Source organism: Orcinus orca, chromosome 4 (assembly GCF_937001465.1).
Source record: "Orcinus orca chromosome 4, mOrcOrc1.1, whole genome shotgun sequence".
Lineage (NCBI taxonomy): Eukaryota > Metazoa > Chordata > Mammalia > Artiodactyla > Delphinidae > Orcinus > Orcinus orca.
The window spans coordinates 20,451,102-20,469,777 of record NC_064562.1 but is presented as its reverse complement, the minus strand read 5'-3'; the positions used below and the strand labels follow the sequence as shown (position 1 = coordinate 20,469,777).

The following is an 18,676-nucleotide window of genomic DNA, read 5'->3' as shown; positions in this document are numbered from 1 at the left end:
CCATGCCTTGCACTTATCATACCACCCCTCCCTGTGTCTCATAACAAATGGAAAGAAAATCACCAATTAGTGTTTGATAAATTATTGGTGAATTAATGATTTTCCAACTCTCCCTATGGTGTTAAGGTGTTCTGAACTCTGCTTTTCCTACCATTCTACGTGTATCTTTTTTAATGCTTTTCAGCTGAACACTTTGTGGTTTATCATCATTTCCATTAAAAAGCATAAAAATGTTGTAGAGGGTTTTTTCCTAATATTGTTCAAGAAATTATTATTTAGAAAAATGTTTGTAATTCTTAGAAAGTTCAAGTATTTGAGTATGCATGCTTTTACGTTTCTAAAAATCTTCTTCAAAATGAATTCGCTCCATGTAATCAAGTGTTCCTCACTTAAAGCTATTAACCTAGCAAATTAACCTAGCTAGGTTAATTTTATCTTCTTCAGATTTCCATTAAATATAAGATGTATATTTCCATGGGGGAAAACTTAGCTTAAACACATAAGGGTATCAAATTTAGCATGAAGAAAATATATTAAAATTATGTTTTCATAAGACTAGGTAACTTCTTCTAAAAGGAAAAAAATAGATAAAAAAGAGCAACCAAGCCATTTGCACAAGGGAAAAAGTGACAAACATAGACAAGCAACCTCTGTCTTACAGTGGTACAACAAGGCAGTAGTGTCTTTCTAAAGAAGCATTTTGAGGGCACAAGAAATGTAAGTACACTGCTTAAAGAGATAGGGAAGGAACATTTATTGAGTGCCTCTGCTACTCTGTCACCCTTTGTCTGGGCACCTTGTAGCTAATATGTACAAGCAAATGCACATTTTTGAAGACCAACCAGTGTCTCTGAAATTAAGGTCTCTTTTGTTGACACACTGATCTGGAAAAGTGATATACTCACCTTTTCCCAAAGTAGAACAGAAGTCTTTGACGGCACATGTCGGCCAACTCTTGATCCAGGTACCATGTGGACACGTTTCCATGTAGGCACTCTGGGTGGACCATCTCCTCCAATTTGTGGATCATGCTCATGTTCATCAGTTAGGTGGTTTATTTATTGGGATGACCTGGGAACACTAAGAAGGGAAGGCGGCATGGATGTCTCCTCTTTCTCTCTTCCTAGCAAATTTCTAGAATATTCTAGAAGACACATGTGCACGCGCGCACACACACACACACACACACACACATGCACACAAATATGTGTGCACATGTTGCACATGCACAAAGACTATTTTTGATTTCAGATCCCACTTTTGCCAAAGAACTGAATCCTTTTTATAATCAGTATCCCTACAGTGATATGCCATCTTAATTGGCATTTTTTTCCTCTTAATCAGAGAATTCTTACAAAATCTGTAGCATAGAAATGATTTTCATCTTCTCTTTTTTTTAATTATTTGAGTGACATATATTATTATTTCCCCAAAGAGCTATTTTTATAATTGTGAATTGTTTCCTATAGTATATGTAGTTTAGGTTCTAGTGAATATCTGTAGTTTGTTTATATTTAAACAAGCATTGGTTTGCTGTCTCTTGATTTGAACTATCTAAAATTTATTCATTTTTATGATATACATTTTTCTCATTAAAAATTCTTGGAGCAGAGATAAAGGGATTGCAAAAGGTCTTTCAAGTTTAGTTTGTAATTTGAATTTCATTTTTAATGAAGTTTTCATCTTTGGTTTTGAGACTTTCTTAACAGACAAAATCATATTGATTGTATGTTTGATATTTTTATTAAGTCACAGGAAACAATGTCTTAAGATACAATTCTGTTGGTCACATTTAAAGTACACATTTTTAAATCTTGTGGATTTCATAATTCTGTTTAGATTTTGAATGATATAATCAGTTGATGTACCCATAAAGAAGTTGACAGTTTGACTTTTCAGAAGACTTACTCTCTCCCACTCCCTAGCTCAGTCCTTTCTGTCAAGCTCTCAAGCAGGCACCCAAATACAAATAATGCTATATTTGAGAAAATTGGGATTTATACTTTAAGTTACACTCTTATGTTATATTTATGCTTCCATTCACTTTGTGTTTAGATGTAGACTTAATAATATTGATTTTCTCTATGAGTTGGATACTTTTCTAGTGTCATTATATAATGACAGCATTCTTTTTCCAATTCACACACCTCCAGGCCTTTAAAAGTACAGCTATAGGGAATTCCCTGGTGGTCCAGTGGTTAGGACTCAGTGCTTCCACTGCAGAGGGCCTGAGTTCGAACCCTGGTCAGGGAACTAAGATCCCTCAAGCCACACGGTGCGGCCTAAATAAATAAATAAATAAATAAATAAAAGTACAGCTATAGGCAGATGCAAACTATAATAATGGAATGGATAAACAACAAGGTCTTACTGTATAGCACAGGAAACTATATTCAATATACTGTGATAAATCATAATGAAAAAAAATAATGTACATATGTATGTATAACTGAATCACTTTGATGGACAGCATAAATTAACACAACATTGTAAGTCAACTATACTTCAAAAAAAAAAAAAAAAAGTATAGCTATAGGTACTTTTTCTGCCACAGTGGAAAACCTGTCCTTAGAACCAAGAGGCTTGTTTCATGAATGATGTATGTTTGATTATAATTGATCCAGTCACATAAATCTGGATGTTATAGATAAATGTGCTACTCTTGATGATTTCATAACAGATACTTTTCTCTTTTCTTTTTGTCTCTGACAGTTACCCGGCTGTATGTGAATTCTTACAGCACAATAACTTGTTATCTATACTCCGAGCCCATGAAGCGCAAGACGCAGGGTGAGCCGTTTTGTGGGTTTATGAAAACCATGCATTGCCCTTTGTCAGTCCCTCATATGCTCGGCAGTGGAGGTTCCCTTTGCCAAGCTCTCTCCCTGAAGGAATTAGACCTAAAAATTGCCTTCTGGTGACACAGATATGGCAGGGTCCTGGGGAATAAGTGGTTTGCAGATGTGCTGTAAAGTCCCCTTTAAAGTCCTTTCATTTTTAGCTTGAAGAGGTAGAATTTTCACCTGGCTGTCTTAAGCACTGTGAGGCCACCTCCTTTTATTTCTTTTAATTCCCGCTCTTACCGTTGTCCCATAAGTGAGTAAATTGCCCGCTACTTTTCAGTCTTGGTTGGCAATGTGGATGAGAATTACACATACGTATTTAACAGGTATTGCATGTTGTACTCTTATTTAAAGAATATCATTCCTGATCCCAAGTTTTAAAGGAAAAACAAGAGACATTCAAATGATGGGGAAAATCCTATATTCTAACTAACAAATGCATAACATGATTTTGTAATATCTGGTAAATTTTAAAAATGTAAACTGATTCCAAGGATTTAGAAATCTAAAAAAATATCAGATATGCACTTTGATGGTACATTCAATCTACATTTGGGAGATAGGCATAGAGAGAAATAAGCATAATTAATTCTAGGATTTGAAGTCCAATACCCTTACCAGTACACTCCACTGAAAGGCATTGTTTTGCCTTCAAAAGCTTAAGCTCATTCCTTCATATTCTAAGTTTTCTGAAAAGGAGGAACATTTATTTTTATAATCTGTGCACTGAAATTGGGAATTCAGATGCCCGCATTCTGAAGTAAGCCCATACCGGTGATGATTCTGAATCAAGGCAGATCCTGTTGTTTTCAAAATTAGCTTTTTTCAAGCAATCAATCAGCAAGTATGAACTGATCCAATATTGTGTGCTCACTGCTCTTGTAGCCAATGTTCGCAGTAACCTATTGATATACCCAGCCAATCAGGTCCTCAGATAATTTTTTTCACTTTTCAGGGCAGTGGTGTCACCATTGCTTTTTGGCTGACTGTCCCAACTGAACATGTTAAGCAGATTTATCTTAATCCCATGGTAGACCTGAAATCCATCTGCTTACTTGAAAACAGGTTAAGTGTGTCGATTAAAATCAACAAGTATATTTGTTTAAAATGAGCAGTTGACTGATTCATTGGGGAAAGTTGAGATTATGTCATCCAGATTCTTTGTTTTTATTTGCTGTCAAGTAGGCATAATCAGGCAGAGTTTATAAAGTCAAGGTACCAGGATTAAGAGTGTCACTATCTTTTCCATTCTGATTTTTTCCCCCAACAAAGCTCAGTTCCATAAGCAGAATAAATACTTCTAGGACATTTCAAAAGATTTTTAAGGGGGTATTTTCTCTTGGGAAAAGTAGTATCAAAATATTTGTAAAATTATAAACTTTAAAGTCGTTATTTAATCTATCTAAAGGTACTATTTGAGGCCTGTTTAGAACCCAGCTAAATTAGGCATGATTAGTCTGCCAGAAATAACTGACGCAGAAGAACCAAGGAATGATAAAATTTTGTTTTGCACTTTAGGAATTTTTCTAAACTAATATTCCTGAAATCTGTCACATAGAAGTCGTGAGATATGTTTTCACCTTGATGGAAAAGAACCAAATCTCTTGTATTTTTTGATTTGAGGACTAGAGTCCTATTTTTGTCTCAGTGAAAGAAAAGTAACTGGATTGTTAATTTATTTCCAAACATCTTGCAGAGGTTTCATTGCTGATTGATTAAATATTTCCCTGCTGAGACAATAATCTTTGACCTATAGACACCAGAAGAGATTGGTAATAAATAAAATTCTAAAATAGAAACAGTTGCAGCTCGTAAAACCCATAGATTTAACCAGACATTCTATGAAAAGCAAATCACTTGGTCTAGGCAAAATGGATTTATATAACCATGACAGAATATTGTTACAAATAGAATAATCAGCCTGGTTATTAGTGGTAAAGTTTTGTATATCGCACTGCTTATTTAATCTATTTATGTTAAAAATATTGGCAAACTTATGAAAAACATGGTAGGTACAGGTATCTGTGTACAAAAAGCAGCCTTTGTCCTCTCTGTTCAACATGGAAATGAATTCTGATTTTTCACTGAATTCCACTCTCTCCCAGGTCTGCTAAACTTAGAAAAGACCTATTTTGAAATTGTACATATGACTGTGCGTCTCCATTGTCACCCTCAAAATGAATTGATGTCTGTATTTAACAGACTTCAGAGAGAAAATTTTTAGTGCCTCCATAATTGAATTCTCTTTGAATAGTAAAACTTAACTTTAATTTTCTATTTCTAAATGTCTATTTTGATATCATCTTTTTTCCATACTTAGCCTTGTTTTGACTTGTATTTATTGTTTTTAGGTACCGCATGTACAGGAAAAGCCAAACAACAGGCTTCCCTTCTCTCATTACAATTTTTTCAGCACCAAATTACTTAGATGTATACAATAACAAAGGTGAGTGTTTTCAAATCCCTCTTGGAGTTTTGTATAGTATGTGTAATAACTAAGTTCTCTTTTGGTCTGGTTTTAATTAAGCATTTTTAGTCATTCTTTTTCTCCTTACTTTTTCATTTATTGTTTGATGCAGATTTTGTGATTATCTTCAAAGTTCCAGATTCAGTTGGTCAGAGGTGGGAGCCCAGGCACTGTTATTTTTTAATTGTTCTCTAGGAGATTCTAATGTAAAGTAGGGTTGACAGCTACTGCTATGATAGGTATAGGCTTTAAAAGAAAGAATAATTGAGAGAAATCCAAAATCATGCTTCTTAAGAAGGATGGGGATTTAAATAAGAATAGTGTGACTGCACACGTAAAGGATTGTGAAAAATAAGCAGAAAGAAGCTATAGCTTCAAATTCAGATTTCATCTGTTGAGCACCTACCATGAGTCAGACCTTGTGATAGGTATGTATTCATTTATTTTTAAAAAATTGAATTAAACTTTAAAATAAATATCATTTGCCTCCCAGAGTGAGTCTCTATGGTAACTGCCTTGCCCAAGGTCACTCAGTCAGGTAGTGATGAACTGTCATCAAACCGACATCATCTGGTCCAGCATCCTGTACTTTCTTCCTGCAACGCTGTACCTGTGGCCCAAAAGAGACCAGGAAAGGAGAGGGCATTATTTACTGACTAGAGAAGAGAGGGGGAGTGGGGGCCACATTGTTTTCTTTCATAAAGGTAATCTCTTTATGAAAGGAAATGATGTGAGGTGTTAGAGGTGTGGCAGAATGAATGAGAAAGTGTGAAACAGTCATTAACCCTCCTTGGCATTGGTCCGGATAGTATATATGCAGCATTTCTGAGTGTGGCTTTCTGAGATTAAGAGAAATGAAACAGAAAGAAACCAATCAAATAATACATGTGAGGCCAAATACAGGCCAGGAGAGGCAGGAAAAGGCAGCCTTATCTCTGAGCCAGTCTGAAAACTCCTGGAATTGGGAGCCTTTCCCATGCCTCTGCGAGTTGTGAGAGGCAGCTTCCTGTCCTAGGCTGGTGTCCAGGATGCCTTCCCAGGCACCTGCTTGCTGTCCTCCGTCCTTATGAATAGGTTGTTACCTTCGTTTCAAGCCTGCATTCCACCTTCCCCTTGAAGTGGGTCTGTCCCTTTGCCTGTACCCTGATCTCCTGCTTCTCACTTTCCCACCTCCTGCTGAGACCTGGATACTGAGGCCCGTACCTTCTGGATCTGTCAGGGATCCTGCTCCAAAGGGCAAACCACATGTCACACTTTCCAATCACTACCTCTCCCCAGAGGAATCTGCGCTGTCCTACAGATATAGTTTCTGACTGTCCAACCCCTGTCCCCATGGCTCAGAGAGTGACCCCTGCTGGCTGGAGTTTGCTCTAGCTGCACAGTCTGTTTCGTTGCCATTTTTACTCTGGGGGACCCTCCCCTGTGGCCTTGAGGCATGGTTGTCAATAGGCACAAAGAGTTTCTGCCACAACCACGGATGGCAGCATGTGAGAGAGAGTTGTCCCCCTTTTCTTATTGCCTAGTTCCTGGAAAAGAACCTGCCCTTGGTTCTCTGTGGCAAGAAGCATGCAAAATCAAGTAAAACATGTTCTCTGCGTATCAGGTGCTTATCAACTAGTTGACAGAGCAAGACATCCGGATGATTTCATGAAAATGTAAGACGGTGTCATTAAGTAAAACCAAGAGAGTCAAACACTAAGTACATTCGACAAGGGGTGATTTTTCTAGAACGGTCAGAGAAGGTCTTATTTCAGATAAAATATGATCTGGACATGGAAGAATGGTTAACGTTTGATTAGAAAGAGGAAAAAATAAAGTCAAGGCCAGTGTTTTTGCAATTTTTTTATTTTTAAGCAGCAAAGACTTTGTTTTTTCGTCTCCAAACAAAATCTCAATCTTGAAGCCTCTTGTGTAAAATCAATAAGAAGTAGTTCCCCTTCGTTGGATAAGGCTTCTCCATCTTGTCCCCAAAATTCCCCTTGGTACCTACAAGAAATGCAAGAACTCAGTAGGTTGTTTTGCATGTCCCACCGTGATCCTGTTATTTACCAAAAGTATATAATTTATGAGCACTTATGTTTTTGTTGTTTTATGGCATTAAACTTTTTTTCTGTTACACCTAGTGAAGGCAGTGCCCAAATGAATAATTTTCTTGACAGAGACTGATTACTAAGTAGCATGTACTATACTTACAAGTTTTTTAAAAATTAAAAAAAAAAAACCCTCAAAACAGGAAAAAAAAAAAAAACGGAAAGAGAAAGAGAAAATTGAGATTTTAACTCCATGAAAACAGGTCTAGCCTTTTTCCATCCATCACAATGCTAGGCAATGCCGTTTTGCTTGAGACCAATAGAGATTTCTTGAATAAGATGTGCATTGCTTCTTTATCTGTGGTTCTGATTTAACAAGGCAGGAACTTAAAAAGCAATAGACATCAGTGCATTGCTATCTTTGAGGTTCTGTGCTTCTTTCACTCTGCCTTTAGGGCGGATCACAATCTCTCGGGGAGGGGATAGAAGCATTTCATTTTGGGAACCTTTTCATAAAAGAAAAAAATTCTCCTGAGAGAAGAAGATAAACTGATAGGAAGAAGAAAGATATATTCTTCAGTTTGAGCACAATTTCAAAAGACTTTTGTGTAAAATCTCTGAAGCACTTTCAAGCTATTACACTAGCACTGTGTACAGTATGTGGGACTGGGAGTTCACTGCTGAAGGGAGGATGACTGTATTAGAATAAAATAAATGTTAACGAGAACTTTAAAAGCCAGTGCAATAAAACTGGGTTGCAAGCACCTTCAAAACGCAATCAGCGGAAAGAAACAGCCATGAAGAATCTCTGAGTTAACCATTTGATTCTTAGAAAACAGATGACCATCAAGGCCTCTGGGATTATAACCTAGTAGTTAGAGTGTGATTTGATTTTTAAAATTCCTGCGAATTAAGGAAGCAGTAATAGCTCTCTGGCAAAATGAAAGAAAAAGAAAAAAAATAGGTTTATTCTGCCATCTTGTTTTTTAATTGAAGTATATTTGATTTACAATGTTGTGTTAGTTTTAGGTGTACAGCAAAGTGATTCAATTATACATTACATATGTATTCTTTTTCAGATTCTTTTCCCTTATAGGTTATTATAAAATATAAAATAATTATTATAAATTATTATAAAATATTGGTTAGAGTTCCCTGTGCTATACAGTAGGTCCTTGTTGCTTATCTATTATATATATATAGTAGTGTGTATCTGTTAATCCCAAACTCCTAATTTATCCCTCCCCCCTTCCCCCTTTAGTAACCATAAGTTTGTTTTCTACGTCTGTGAGTCTAGTCTGCCGTCTTAAAACCGATAATAGTCATATGATCAGCTTCATGTTTAAATGTCCAATCGTTCGGATTAGTAGTTCATACTTGCCTGCAATTAAAAGCAGCTTTCAGAACGCAGTGAGGACTGTACATGTCCCATCCCCTATGTCAATCCCCATATCCTATGTTAATACATTCAGTTCTTATCCTTTCCAGTCTGCATTAACAGACAAACAACTTGCCCCTCTTCCTGCTTCGGTTTCCTCACTCTGACAAATCCTGCTTACTCCTGCAAGATGCCAGGGCCAAAGATGTAGCTCTGAATCCCAGCTCTGCCGTGAGACAACGAACTCATCTAAAATTATTGGCATACAGTGACATCTCTGTAAAATGAGAAAAAAAAATTTTTGTGTGAATAATAGATGAAATGACTTTGAAACAAAACGTTGTGCACTATTAAGATATTATCATCATTGAATATTTTATATTGCTCGAATTATGCCGTGTGTCTGTGTGGGGCTTCCCAGAAGCTGGCAGAATACTCTTCCTCTTCAGCTTCATAGTTATAATTTTACTTTATGGGTCAGTCTACCTTCGTGACCGATCTCTCTGCTTCCCTCTGCATGAACCCTTTACTTTAGCCAAATTGTTCTGCTCATCGCGCTGAACAACTTTTGGCTTTCCTTTTCGCCACATCTTTGCCCACCCACTTCTTTTCATCTACATCTAGAACACTTGTCTTGCTCTTCTCTGCCCATGTAAATGGACTACACCCCCTCCAGTCTGTCTGTTGGTAGTTCTTCTCTTAATGCCTGTAATACCAATCATTTACCCTTCATGCAATACCAATCATTTGCCCTCGTACTTAGCATTTACTTTTGTTTCTAGTTAGCTTTTCCGTGCATTCCTATAACTTCCCAATCAGATAATAGTTTGAATCAGGGGCTTTTTGATACACATTGTAAAGCCAAGTAGCATGCCTTTTACATGGTAGGCAGCCAATACGTGCATTGATCAAAGCATTTTCTTTCTGGGAATTAATAGCAAGACTGTGCCCAAAAGTATCCTATTGGTGTTGACCCTCAGAGCTTTATCTGTCTTTAAATTACTGCTGTAACCAGTGTTGATTTCCCAGTTGGAGTTAAACATTTGCAGAGTACTTAGCACCTTTGAATTGTTTTTCTCCTGTGACGCTGTAGCCCAAGGGAAAAGCGATTTCACAATTATCCAGATACACCAAACAGAAGAAAAATGCAGTAATGACACGTTGCTACTGCTGCTGCTGCTGCTTCTTCAAAATAATTTTCCATCTGTGAAAGTGACTTCAACCTCATCCACTCACCAACGTAACAAACCTTTATTGAGAACTTACTGTATACCAAGTACCATGTGAGGTGCTAAGGATATAAAATAAACAAGACAGACATGGTCTTTTTTCTAGTGGGGTTTATAATCTAGTAGTGTGATAGGCGTTAAAGAATTTCACCAATAATTATTTAAATATATTTGCAAAATCCTACAAAGAAAAGAACGGTATGAAAGGAGAATGGAAATAAGCTGGTGGCAACAAAAAAAGCTTAACTGAGAAAGTGACATGTAAGCTCTCTTAGAGTGAAATCTCTCAGTGCAGGAAAACACAATGGCAGATGTGAACTCTGCTTTAAACAATTCGGTTTGGCCGAAAACTATAATAAACCTCTTTTTAAAAGTGTTTTAAACCTTGATGTAAACAGTTAAGTCCTTTGTCTCTCTAATGATTATAACTGTGCTTCAAAAAAATCTATAAAGTAAATTGTAGTAGGTTTCCATGTGGTGCTAGTTCTCCATGGTTCAGATGAGTCGTCATATGGATAAGGTGAGAGGCTAGATGGATGGATGGATGCTACAGATGTAGAGAAATATAAACATGTATACCAGGGGTGTACAACTCAGTTCTAAGAAAATCTACTGACAGTAAAATTAAGTAATTAAGTAAAAGGTATTAAATGTATTTTGGAGTTGAGAGGAAAATCTAAATGACAGCCAAACTAATACAGTGATCAAGACCAAAGATTAAAATGACAACCAGGAAAGAAATAAATTCAATGTTAAAGTAAGTTAAGGAAGAGACATTGAAAATCAGCTTTCAAGGATGGACAGGAAAAGCATTGTTTACAAGAATTTTGAAATTTTTTTTTTTTTGCAAAAGTCTATGCTTTTTGATAGAAAAAAACATGATGTTTTGGACTTTTAAACTAGACAACTTGATAGATTTACTTATAAAAAGCATTTTAGTCTTACCAAAACTTGCAATTTCAACATCCTCAAATATTTCCCCATCAAAAAGTAGACAGGGCCTTCAGGAAGGTACCATTTATAAATTAAAAGATAACGTCTGACTTGGCAGGAAAATACCATCGTAAGGGAGGATTGAATTGTTAATATAGTGAACCCAGGTAGGAATCTGAGTGGCAGTCGTGATGTGAGCTCCAGGAGCAAATGCAGCATATCTGAAGCCAACTGGCCTTGAAGCCCCACCTTCCAGCAGGAGCTCTCAGCGCTCAGTGACACACCCTTGACACAGCATGGTGTTGCCAGGCCTTACAATCTCATTCCCTGCTGCACCGCAGTCCTTTCACACTGGGAGCTTGTTTCACCATTCAGGAATAACTTCCACAGACTTAGAGATAACTGGAAACTGCCAGATTCAGGAGCCAAATAGAACCAGCTAGATTCCATCTTTGTCCTGTGTGGAGGAGGGAAAGGGGCAGGGGGAGTCTCTGGAAGGGAGTAGCATCACTGCCCAGGCAACCCTGAGTAGCACCTCTGCCTCTTTCTCTACAGCATGTGTAAAAGTTTACTTCCCTGAGAAGACACCCACGTTTTATAACAAGGGGCCATTTCCGTAGAGTCTGAGGCCTGTCTTCAGCATGGGCATCACCTTTCTCATTAACATATCCCTTTTTAAAGCATGTTTGGGGTATTTGCAACCATAGCCATAAATATGATCACTAGTTGCTTTACAAATTGGATAAAATTAATCTAGAGACTTTGCCCAATGGCAAAGTGTTCCCAACCCTTACTTTATTCCTCTATCATCTCAAATCTAAAGGTCTTCGTAATTGCTCTTGAGCAGCTGTTTGGCCAATTCACTTATTTCAGTATAGAAAATGTAGATACTTAATCTTTCACTTCAGATTGTATTTACATTTAGATAAACTATAAAAATACCGTCTATGGACTGAATGTTTGTGTTCCTCCTCCCCCCAAATTCATTATGTTGAGACTCTAACCCCCGATGTGATGTATTTCGAGGTGCCACCGTTGGGAAATAATTACTGTTAGATTAGGTCATGGCTGGGGCATTGTGATGGGATTAATTATAAAGATAGGAGGAAACAGAGGCTCTCTCTCTGCATGCACCAAGGAAGGCTGTGTGAGGACAAGACCAGCCAGAGGGCCCTCACCAAGAACCTGACCCTGCTGGCACTCTGATCTGGACTTCCAGCCTCCAGAACTGTGAGAAATAAATGTTTGTTGTTTAAGTCAAAAAAAAAAAAAGAAAGAAAGAAAGAAAGAAAGAAAATGTAAATACATATTCATGGTAGCATTTTGTTATTTGATATTTGCTAACAAATGCTAAAGCAAAAGCAAGCAATAAGTAAGATACACCCCCATGAAAAAATAGTCATTTCTTTACTTATTTGATAAACATTTTTATTTTTTAGCCCAATGAGTATTGGTAGAATTACACACACCAGGAAGATAATTTCTTAATAATGGTTATTAAACCTAGGACAATCTACCAAGGAGTAGTATGGAATATAAGAATCTATGAAGGAGCCAAGCAGAAACCATGAACAAAAGTCTTAGTATTAACTCCTTTTATTATCAGTATGAGATGGTAAAGAAGAAATTTAGGTAGACTTTTAAAGGTAAAGAGAACTTGAAGTTAGAAGGTTTTGATTGGTTTTCAGAGAAATCACCTCTCTGAGATAAATGGATAAAATTAACTGCAGAGAGGTTTCAGTAGAATGTCCCCTTTACGCTGCCTTTTATAACCAGGATTCTTCAATATGTGCAATTCATCAGTGGTTGTGATTTCCTATACCTATAACAATAATAATAACTAATATTTATTGAGCATTTACCATTGCCAGACAGTGCTCTACATTTCCATTCCATGAATAAATGCATTTAATCTTTCAAGCACTCGATGAACTACATTATAATCTTGATTTTATTGATGAAAAACCGGACACAGAGGAGTTACATACTTTCCCCAAAGTTCATGCAAGCTGGTCAGGGAATGGCACTGAGATCGAAGCTCAGCAGTCTGACTCCAGGGCCCACGGGTTACCCTCCTTCTGTGCTCTTGTGCATCAGCTTTGTTATGTGAAAGCTTTCAGGGCAGCGTTTGCACTGATCCCCTATTCAGCTCAGGGGTTCATTGTGTTTAGGTGACTAGTTTTCAAGAAGAAAGGAAAAGCTTTTGAAATGAAGAGTCATTTGTTATCACTTTTAAATTACATGAGTGTTTTACATCCAAATACATACATTATTAAAAGATTAGAGTATCTTTTGTACTAGTCTGAAATAAATGTCTCCCTTGAAAAGATATCCCCCAAAGCACTTATGCTTTTGCTTTTGTTTATTCAGCTCTGCTGTGAAAGTGTCATTGCTGGAGGCCGCTTTCTAAATAGATTAGTTTTACTCCAGTAATCACCTTGCTTACATTTAAACATTTAATTAATGGGACAGAAGGTGAAATAGAAAACCTATCAAGATTGAATATTTAGGGATTACTTTCCCTATATATTTTAATTGAATTAAGCTACGTATAATCTATGTATCTTTACTCTAACAAATGGCCTTGATTTCTTTTTTGTTTTTACATCTTTATTGGAGTATAATTGCTTTACAATGGTGTGTTAGTTTCTGCTTTATGACAAAGTGAATCAGTTATACATATGTTCCCATATCTCTTCCCTCTTGCGTCTCCCTCCCTCCCACCCTCCCTATCCCACCCTCCCTATCCCACCCCTCCAGGCGGTCACAAAGCACGGAGCTGATCTCCCTGTGCTATGCGGCTGCTTCCCACTAGCTATCTACCTTACGTTTGGTAGTGTATATATGTCCATGCCTCTCTCTCGCTCTGTCACAGCTTGATTTCTTAACCATCACCACTACAGGATTGTAAATTTCAGCAGTTAAGTAATTGTGGAGCTTCAACAAAGTAAGTACTCTATGGCAGTGGGTGCGATAATCCTCGCTTTTCACAAAGCTCTGCCCATAAAATCAGATCTCAGTGTTCTGTGAACCCTTCCTTGGGGATGAAGACAGGACCTCTAGCAACCTGAGTCCTCCATCCAGATTCCTTGTCAGTGCTCTTCTGCTGCCCCTTGGACAGGACCATTTAAGGCTTACATCTTGTGTTACATTCCATTTTCTGACAGATGGTTAGAGGATTCTTACCCTGGACTGAAACCAACTTCTCTAGAAATCTAATTGCCAATAAGGCATTTAACAGGAGGAAAAACAAGAAATATATATTTATTTGTGTGTGTGTGTGTATATATATATGTATGTGTATATATATATATACACACACACATAACATATATGAAACGTTAAAGATTGAATCAGTGGATTATCCCTTGCTATTCATTATCTAGAGGTTCTAGACCTGCAAGACACTCAGTGACCTTACTTCCACGAAAAGAAGTAGATATCAAGTGTATAGGCTTATATTAACTCAGTGCCAAGGATATCTTGGAGATAGCAACCTAGAACCATTGCAAGCTGCAGTTTAAGGCTTGATACCAAGTACAAGGTGAAAGAGCATACAGACACTGAAACAGATACAGATAGAGGCACTACTTTTCAAAGTACCTCCCACCGAGGTACACTTACCCTTGTTATGCATTTGGAGCTGATAAGTATCAGCTGTATTGAATGAGAGCCAGTGTTTCCTATGTCCATGCCGTCTCCCCCAGTAGCTTAAAGCTTCAGGTAAGTCTTTCTCATTTAGTCTAGGGTTGATTAAGCCTTATTTTAACATTATAATTGTATAGATTAGAACTTAAAGGAATGTACCAGCTCAAACTGATAAGGAACTCAAAACTGCCCATGACTCCTTGTTGACTTAGCAAAAAATATTTAATGGTAGAAATTCAAATTCTCTTTGTGAAATTGTAATGTTAGAAATGATTCACAGTGTTTGACTGGACTTGGGCTAATCCCAAGGATCAATTTTTGGCCCAAATTCTCTGGATCCTAGTATGTCGATGTGACACATTAAGTGGGAATCGTAAAATGGCAAAACTATTAAAAATAGATAGCCATTCTTTCCTCAAGGAATTTGAAACTGAGTCATGATACTTTATATTTTTCGGGTGCCAAAATTTTATCTGATTGTATATATTATAAATATTAATCCCATATATTATTTTATTTGATCTTCATATTTTGAAGATGACCTAATTATTCCTATTTTACAAGTTTGAAAGGTACGACTCAAATAAGGAGAAATGTTTGCCAAAGCTCACATAGTTACTATGTGACAGAGACAATATTATTTCCACTCTTATCTATTTTAGAATCTTACAATTTTAAAACAGAATTTAGCCTCTAAAGTGACATATTACCTTTTAACCAAATTCTTTCAAGCACCCTTCAGACTTCTGTTCATATGTGGTTAGTTACATTTTTAGTGTCCTGACAAGTTACATGTTTTATGTTTTTAAATTTTTCTTTATTTTCTCTTTTTTTTGCCTGCCTGCCTTCTTTCTTTCCTTCCTCTCTTTCTCCATCTTGTCTTTCTTTTCTCTATTTCCTTTCATTAGATCTTTTCTTCAGCCAACACTGTTGAGCATCAACCATGTGCCAGGTATGGTACAAAGCACAATAAAAGAAAAAAGAAGAGAGATCTATGCCTTCCTCATTCCTTCTATCATCTGCCTTCCACTTACTTTACTCAAAATTCTGTATTTGAATAATACCTGATTCAGAATTTACTAATGCAGTATTAAGAAGGGAAACACATAACACACACTCATGCATACATACACGCACACACACACACACACACACACACATAACCATAAGATTGGCTCAGATAATAGATATATCTAGTACAGTCACCTTCCTTCATGTAAGATAATATCATCCACATTTATGTAGGAGACTTGTGACAAAGTTAAAGAAGGTGTTATAGGTGCCATGAAAGAGGCATGTACAAGGTAAGAGGAGGAACAAGGGTTACATGTGGGCGTAAAAGGATTATATACAGAAACACGTGAAACACACACACGTGTATTTCAATAAGTACAAAATCATTAGTTCATACCTTCAAGAAAATTATATATAACTACTGTTTGTATCCAGTAATACTAAGATATTTCAGGTTGGTTGAAATTCAGTCATTATGTAGAAGTTACTGAGCATGTGCCTGTGAAATACACTCTGATAAGTACTGAATTGAGCAATTTAAACATTAAATTTCTCAAGAAACCCATACTGAAAAATATCATTATGACAGAATTACCTAAAAATTACCTATAAATTGAAGACTTGAAATCCGTCTTCATAAATGCCTTGAACACTTACTTTGAGCCTAACCTTATGAGCCATAGAGTAAAAGTGAGTTACAAGTGTAGCCCTTGTTCACCAAATACAGTAACCCTCATGAATTGGTAAATTTCCTTTGACCTAGGTCATGCCCTTTACTTAGGTCACTAATAATAAAAAAAGGAATCTTCTTAAAACAGAATCCATCAGGCAAGTATAGGACATTGAGAAGAAAAAACAAGGAAACAGGAGTGAGAAGTCAAATTTCTAAATGGAAGGAATCGTAGAGATTGTGTTTATAGATGCTATAACGTGTACTACAATAACTATGCATACATGTGAATGTACATATATATCTTCTCAAGTTTTTAAACGAAACTTGTACCCTCCCCAAAGTAATCTTTATGGGAACATATAGATTTTTAAAAATCTGTAGCATCTCTCCCAGAGAGAAGACCCTTTCATGCAGCATACCAACATAATCTTAAAATTCTGCCAGAGGACATTATGAGTACATAGTCCTACCTCAAGAATTTTATCCATCAAACTATCATGTCTCCTTCTATGATGGTAGGACTTTGCCAAAAGAACACACTGATGCTACGTTTTCTACCAGGGTATCTGAGGGTGGAAGAATTGAAAGGAAAAAACATCCTGGGCCTATTATGCTTTTTTTTTTTTGCACTTTTTCTGGGTGGCTTCCAGGGATTCTGAAGTGCCTTCATTTGCTTTCCTCTCATCTTTGTTTCTTTTCTGTCCCTCTGTCCCATCTTTTGAAGTGGGGAGTAGATTGTCAATTAGAGTTGAGATAAAACCGTTAGCAGAAGGGTGAAAAGAATAAAATTTATCATTTCCCTTCTTTTGAGCTCTTCTCTCCTCTATCTTAGAACTGCCCTAGTAGTGTTGAGAATGCCTGAGGTATGTAGGGAACATTACAGTTACTAATCTGAAGGCTTTCAGAAAAAGAGCTCTGTGTTCCTCTTAAAATCGACTTGGAATGTGTTGAACCCATGGTTCGGTGAGCTCGTCAATGCATCTTGCTAGCAATATTTTGATAACTTCTCTTAAACTGGAAGCTCTCTTTGACCTTTCTATTTTTGTCATTTACTGCCCTGTCATCAGCTTCCCTGCTGATGGCAATTGTAAAGAAGATGCTGCGAAATGTTATCAAGTTTTTGTGAACTATTGGTTTTTGTGTCTCATCAAAATTTTAAAAAGGTAGGAGAGACCCCTTTAATTTACAGATTTGGATATGGCCCAGCAATTTATGCATGGTTTGATAGACGGAGGATTGAATTAAGATCTAGATTCTATTCCTCGGGCTTCACTATATTCAGATGGCCTTGTGGTATCATAGAAATAATAGAGGTCCAGTGCCCCTTCCCTATTTCCTAGTAGGAGCAGTCTCTTTATCACTGATTTTTATATCTTTTACATAAGCATGATGGGACCAACTAATTGCATAATTTTGCAACCATAATTTTGACATCAGAGAAAGAACTGGCAATCAGGTCTCCAGATTCATGGGGATTAATATGCTTTGTATTATACCAAATTTCTTCTGGCCATCCTTCACCCCTGTGTGTGCAACAAAAGAGCATTTGTTTCTGTGCTGTCTGGTCTGCTCTGAACAATGGTTCATAACCTAAGGCCCGTATATATGTCATAATCCCTCTCAGGGCCTCTGATACAATTGGTAAAGGACATGAGGGCATGTGTATTGCCAGCAGAATAGAGGAGTTCCTTGATGGTAGACTTTGTTCTTTTTTCCTCTCTCTATTTCTCAGACAAGGTCTCAGGAGGTGGTCTCGAGTGATTCTTGAAGTACAACCATTTGTATTATTTATATGCACTGGAGATAAACATCTTTCAAGTACTTCAGAGGATAGCACCCTGTTAGGGCTCAGTTGAGTTCTGTAATTCCAGCGGCAGTCAGAGGAAGGTGGCAGGGGTGGAAGATGAAATGTTAACTGTGAATTTCGTGACGGAATATTTGGGACTGTTCTGGTTTAATGTTTTTCATGTATTTTTGCAACATATATATTTATTATGCAAAAAATCAAAATTCATACGTTATTAATGTAAGATTATTCGAGAAGTATATTTGCATGAGTATTTTATGTGGCTGAAGAAAAAAGAATATATATTATTGCACTTGCATTTTTAAATGAAAGCTATTTATTTACTTTAACATGTTTATTGGAGTATAATTGCTTTACAATGGTGTGTTAGTTTCTGCTTTATAACAAAGTGAATCAGCTATACACATACACGTGTCCCCATATCTCTTCCCTCTTGCGTCTCCCTCCCTCCCACCCTTCCTATCCTACCCCTCCAGGCAGTCACAGAGCACGGAGCTGATCTCCCTGTGCTATGCAACTGCTTCCCACTAGCTATCTATTTTACGTTTGGTCGTGTGTATATGTCCATGCCACTCTCACTTCGTCCCAGCTTGCCCTTCCCCCTCCCCATATCCTCAAGTCCATTCTCTAGTAGGTCTGTGTCTTTATTCCCAT

The 18,676-nt window shown here is 37.0% G+C and overlaps 1 protein-coding gene across 3 annotated transcripts in view; it reads left to right on the top strand.

Annotated features, from left to right (window-relative positions):
- Positions 1-18,676, top strand: part of PPP3CA (protein phosphatase 3 catalytic subunit alpha) — a 297,373-nt gene that overhangs the window by 240,114 nt on the left and 38,583 nt on the right. For all 3 annotated transcript variants that reach the window (XM_004263566.4, XM_033401986.2, XM_033401991.2), the window contains exons 7-8: positions 2,713-2,790; positions 5,195-5,289. In XM_004263566.4, the coding sequence (XP_004263614.1) occupies positions 2,713-2,790; positions 5,195-5,289 (173 nt within the window). The remainder of the gene's footprint in view (positions 1-2,712; positions 2,791-5,194; positions 5,290-18,676) is intronic.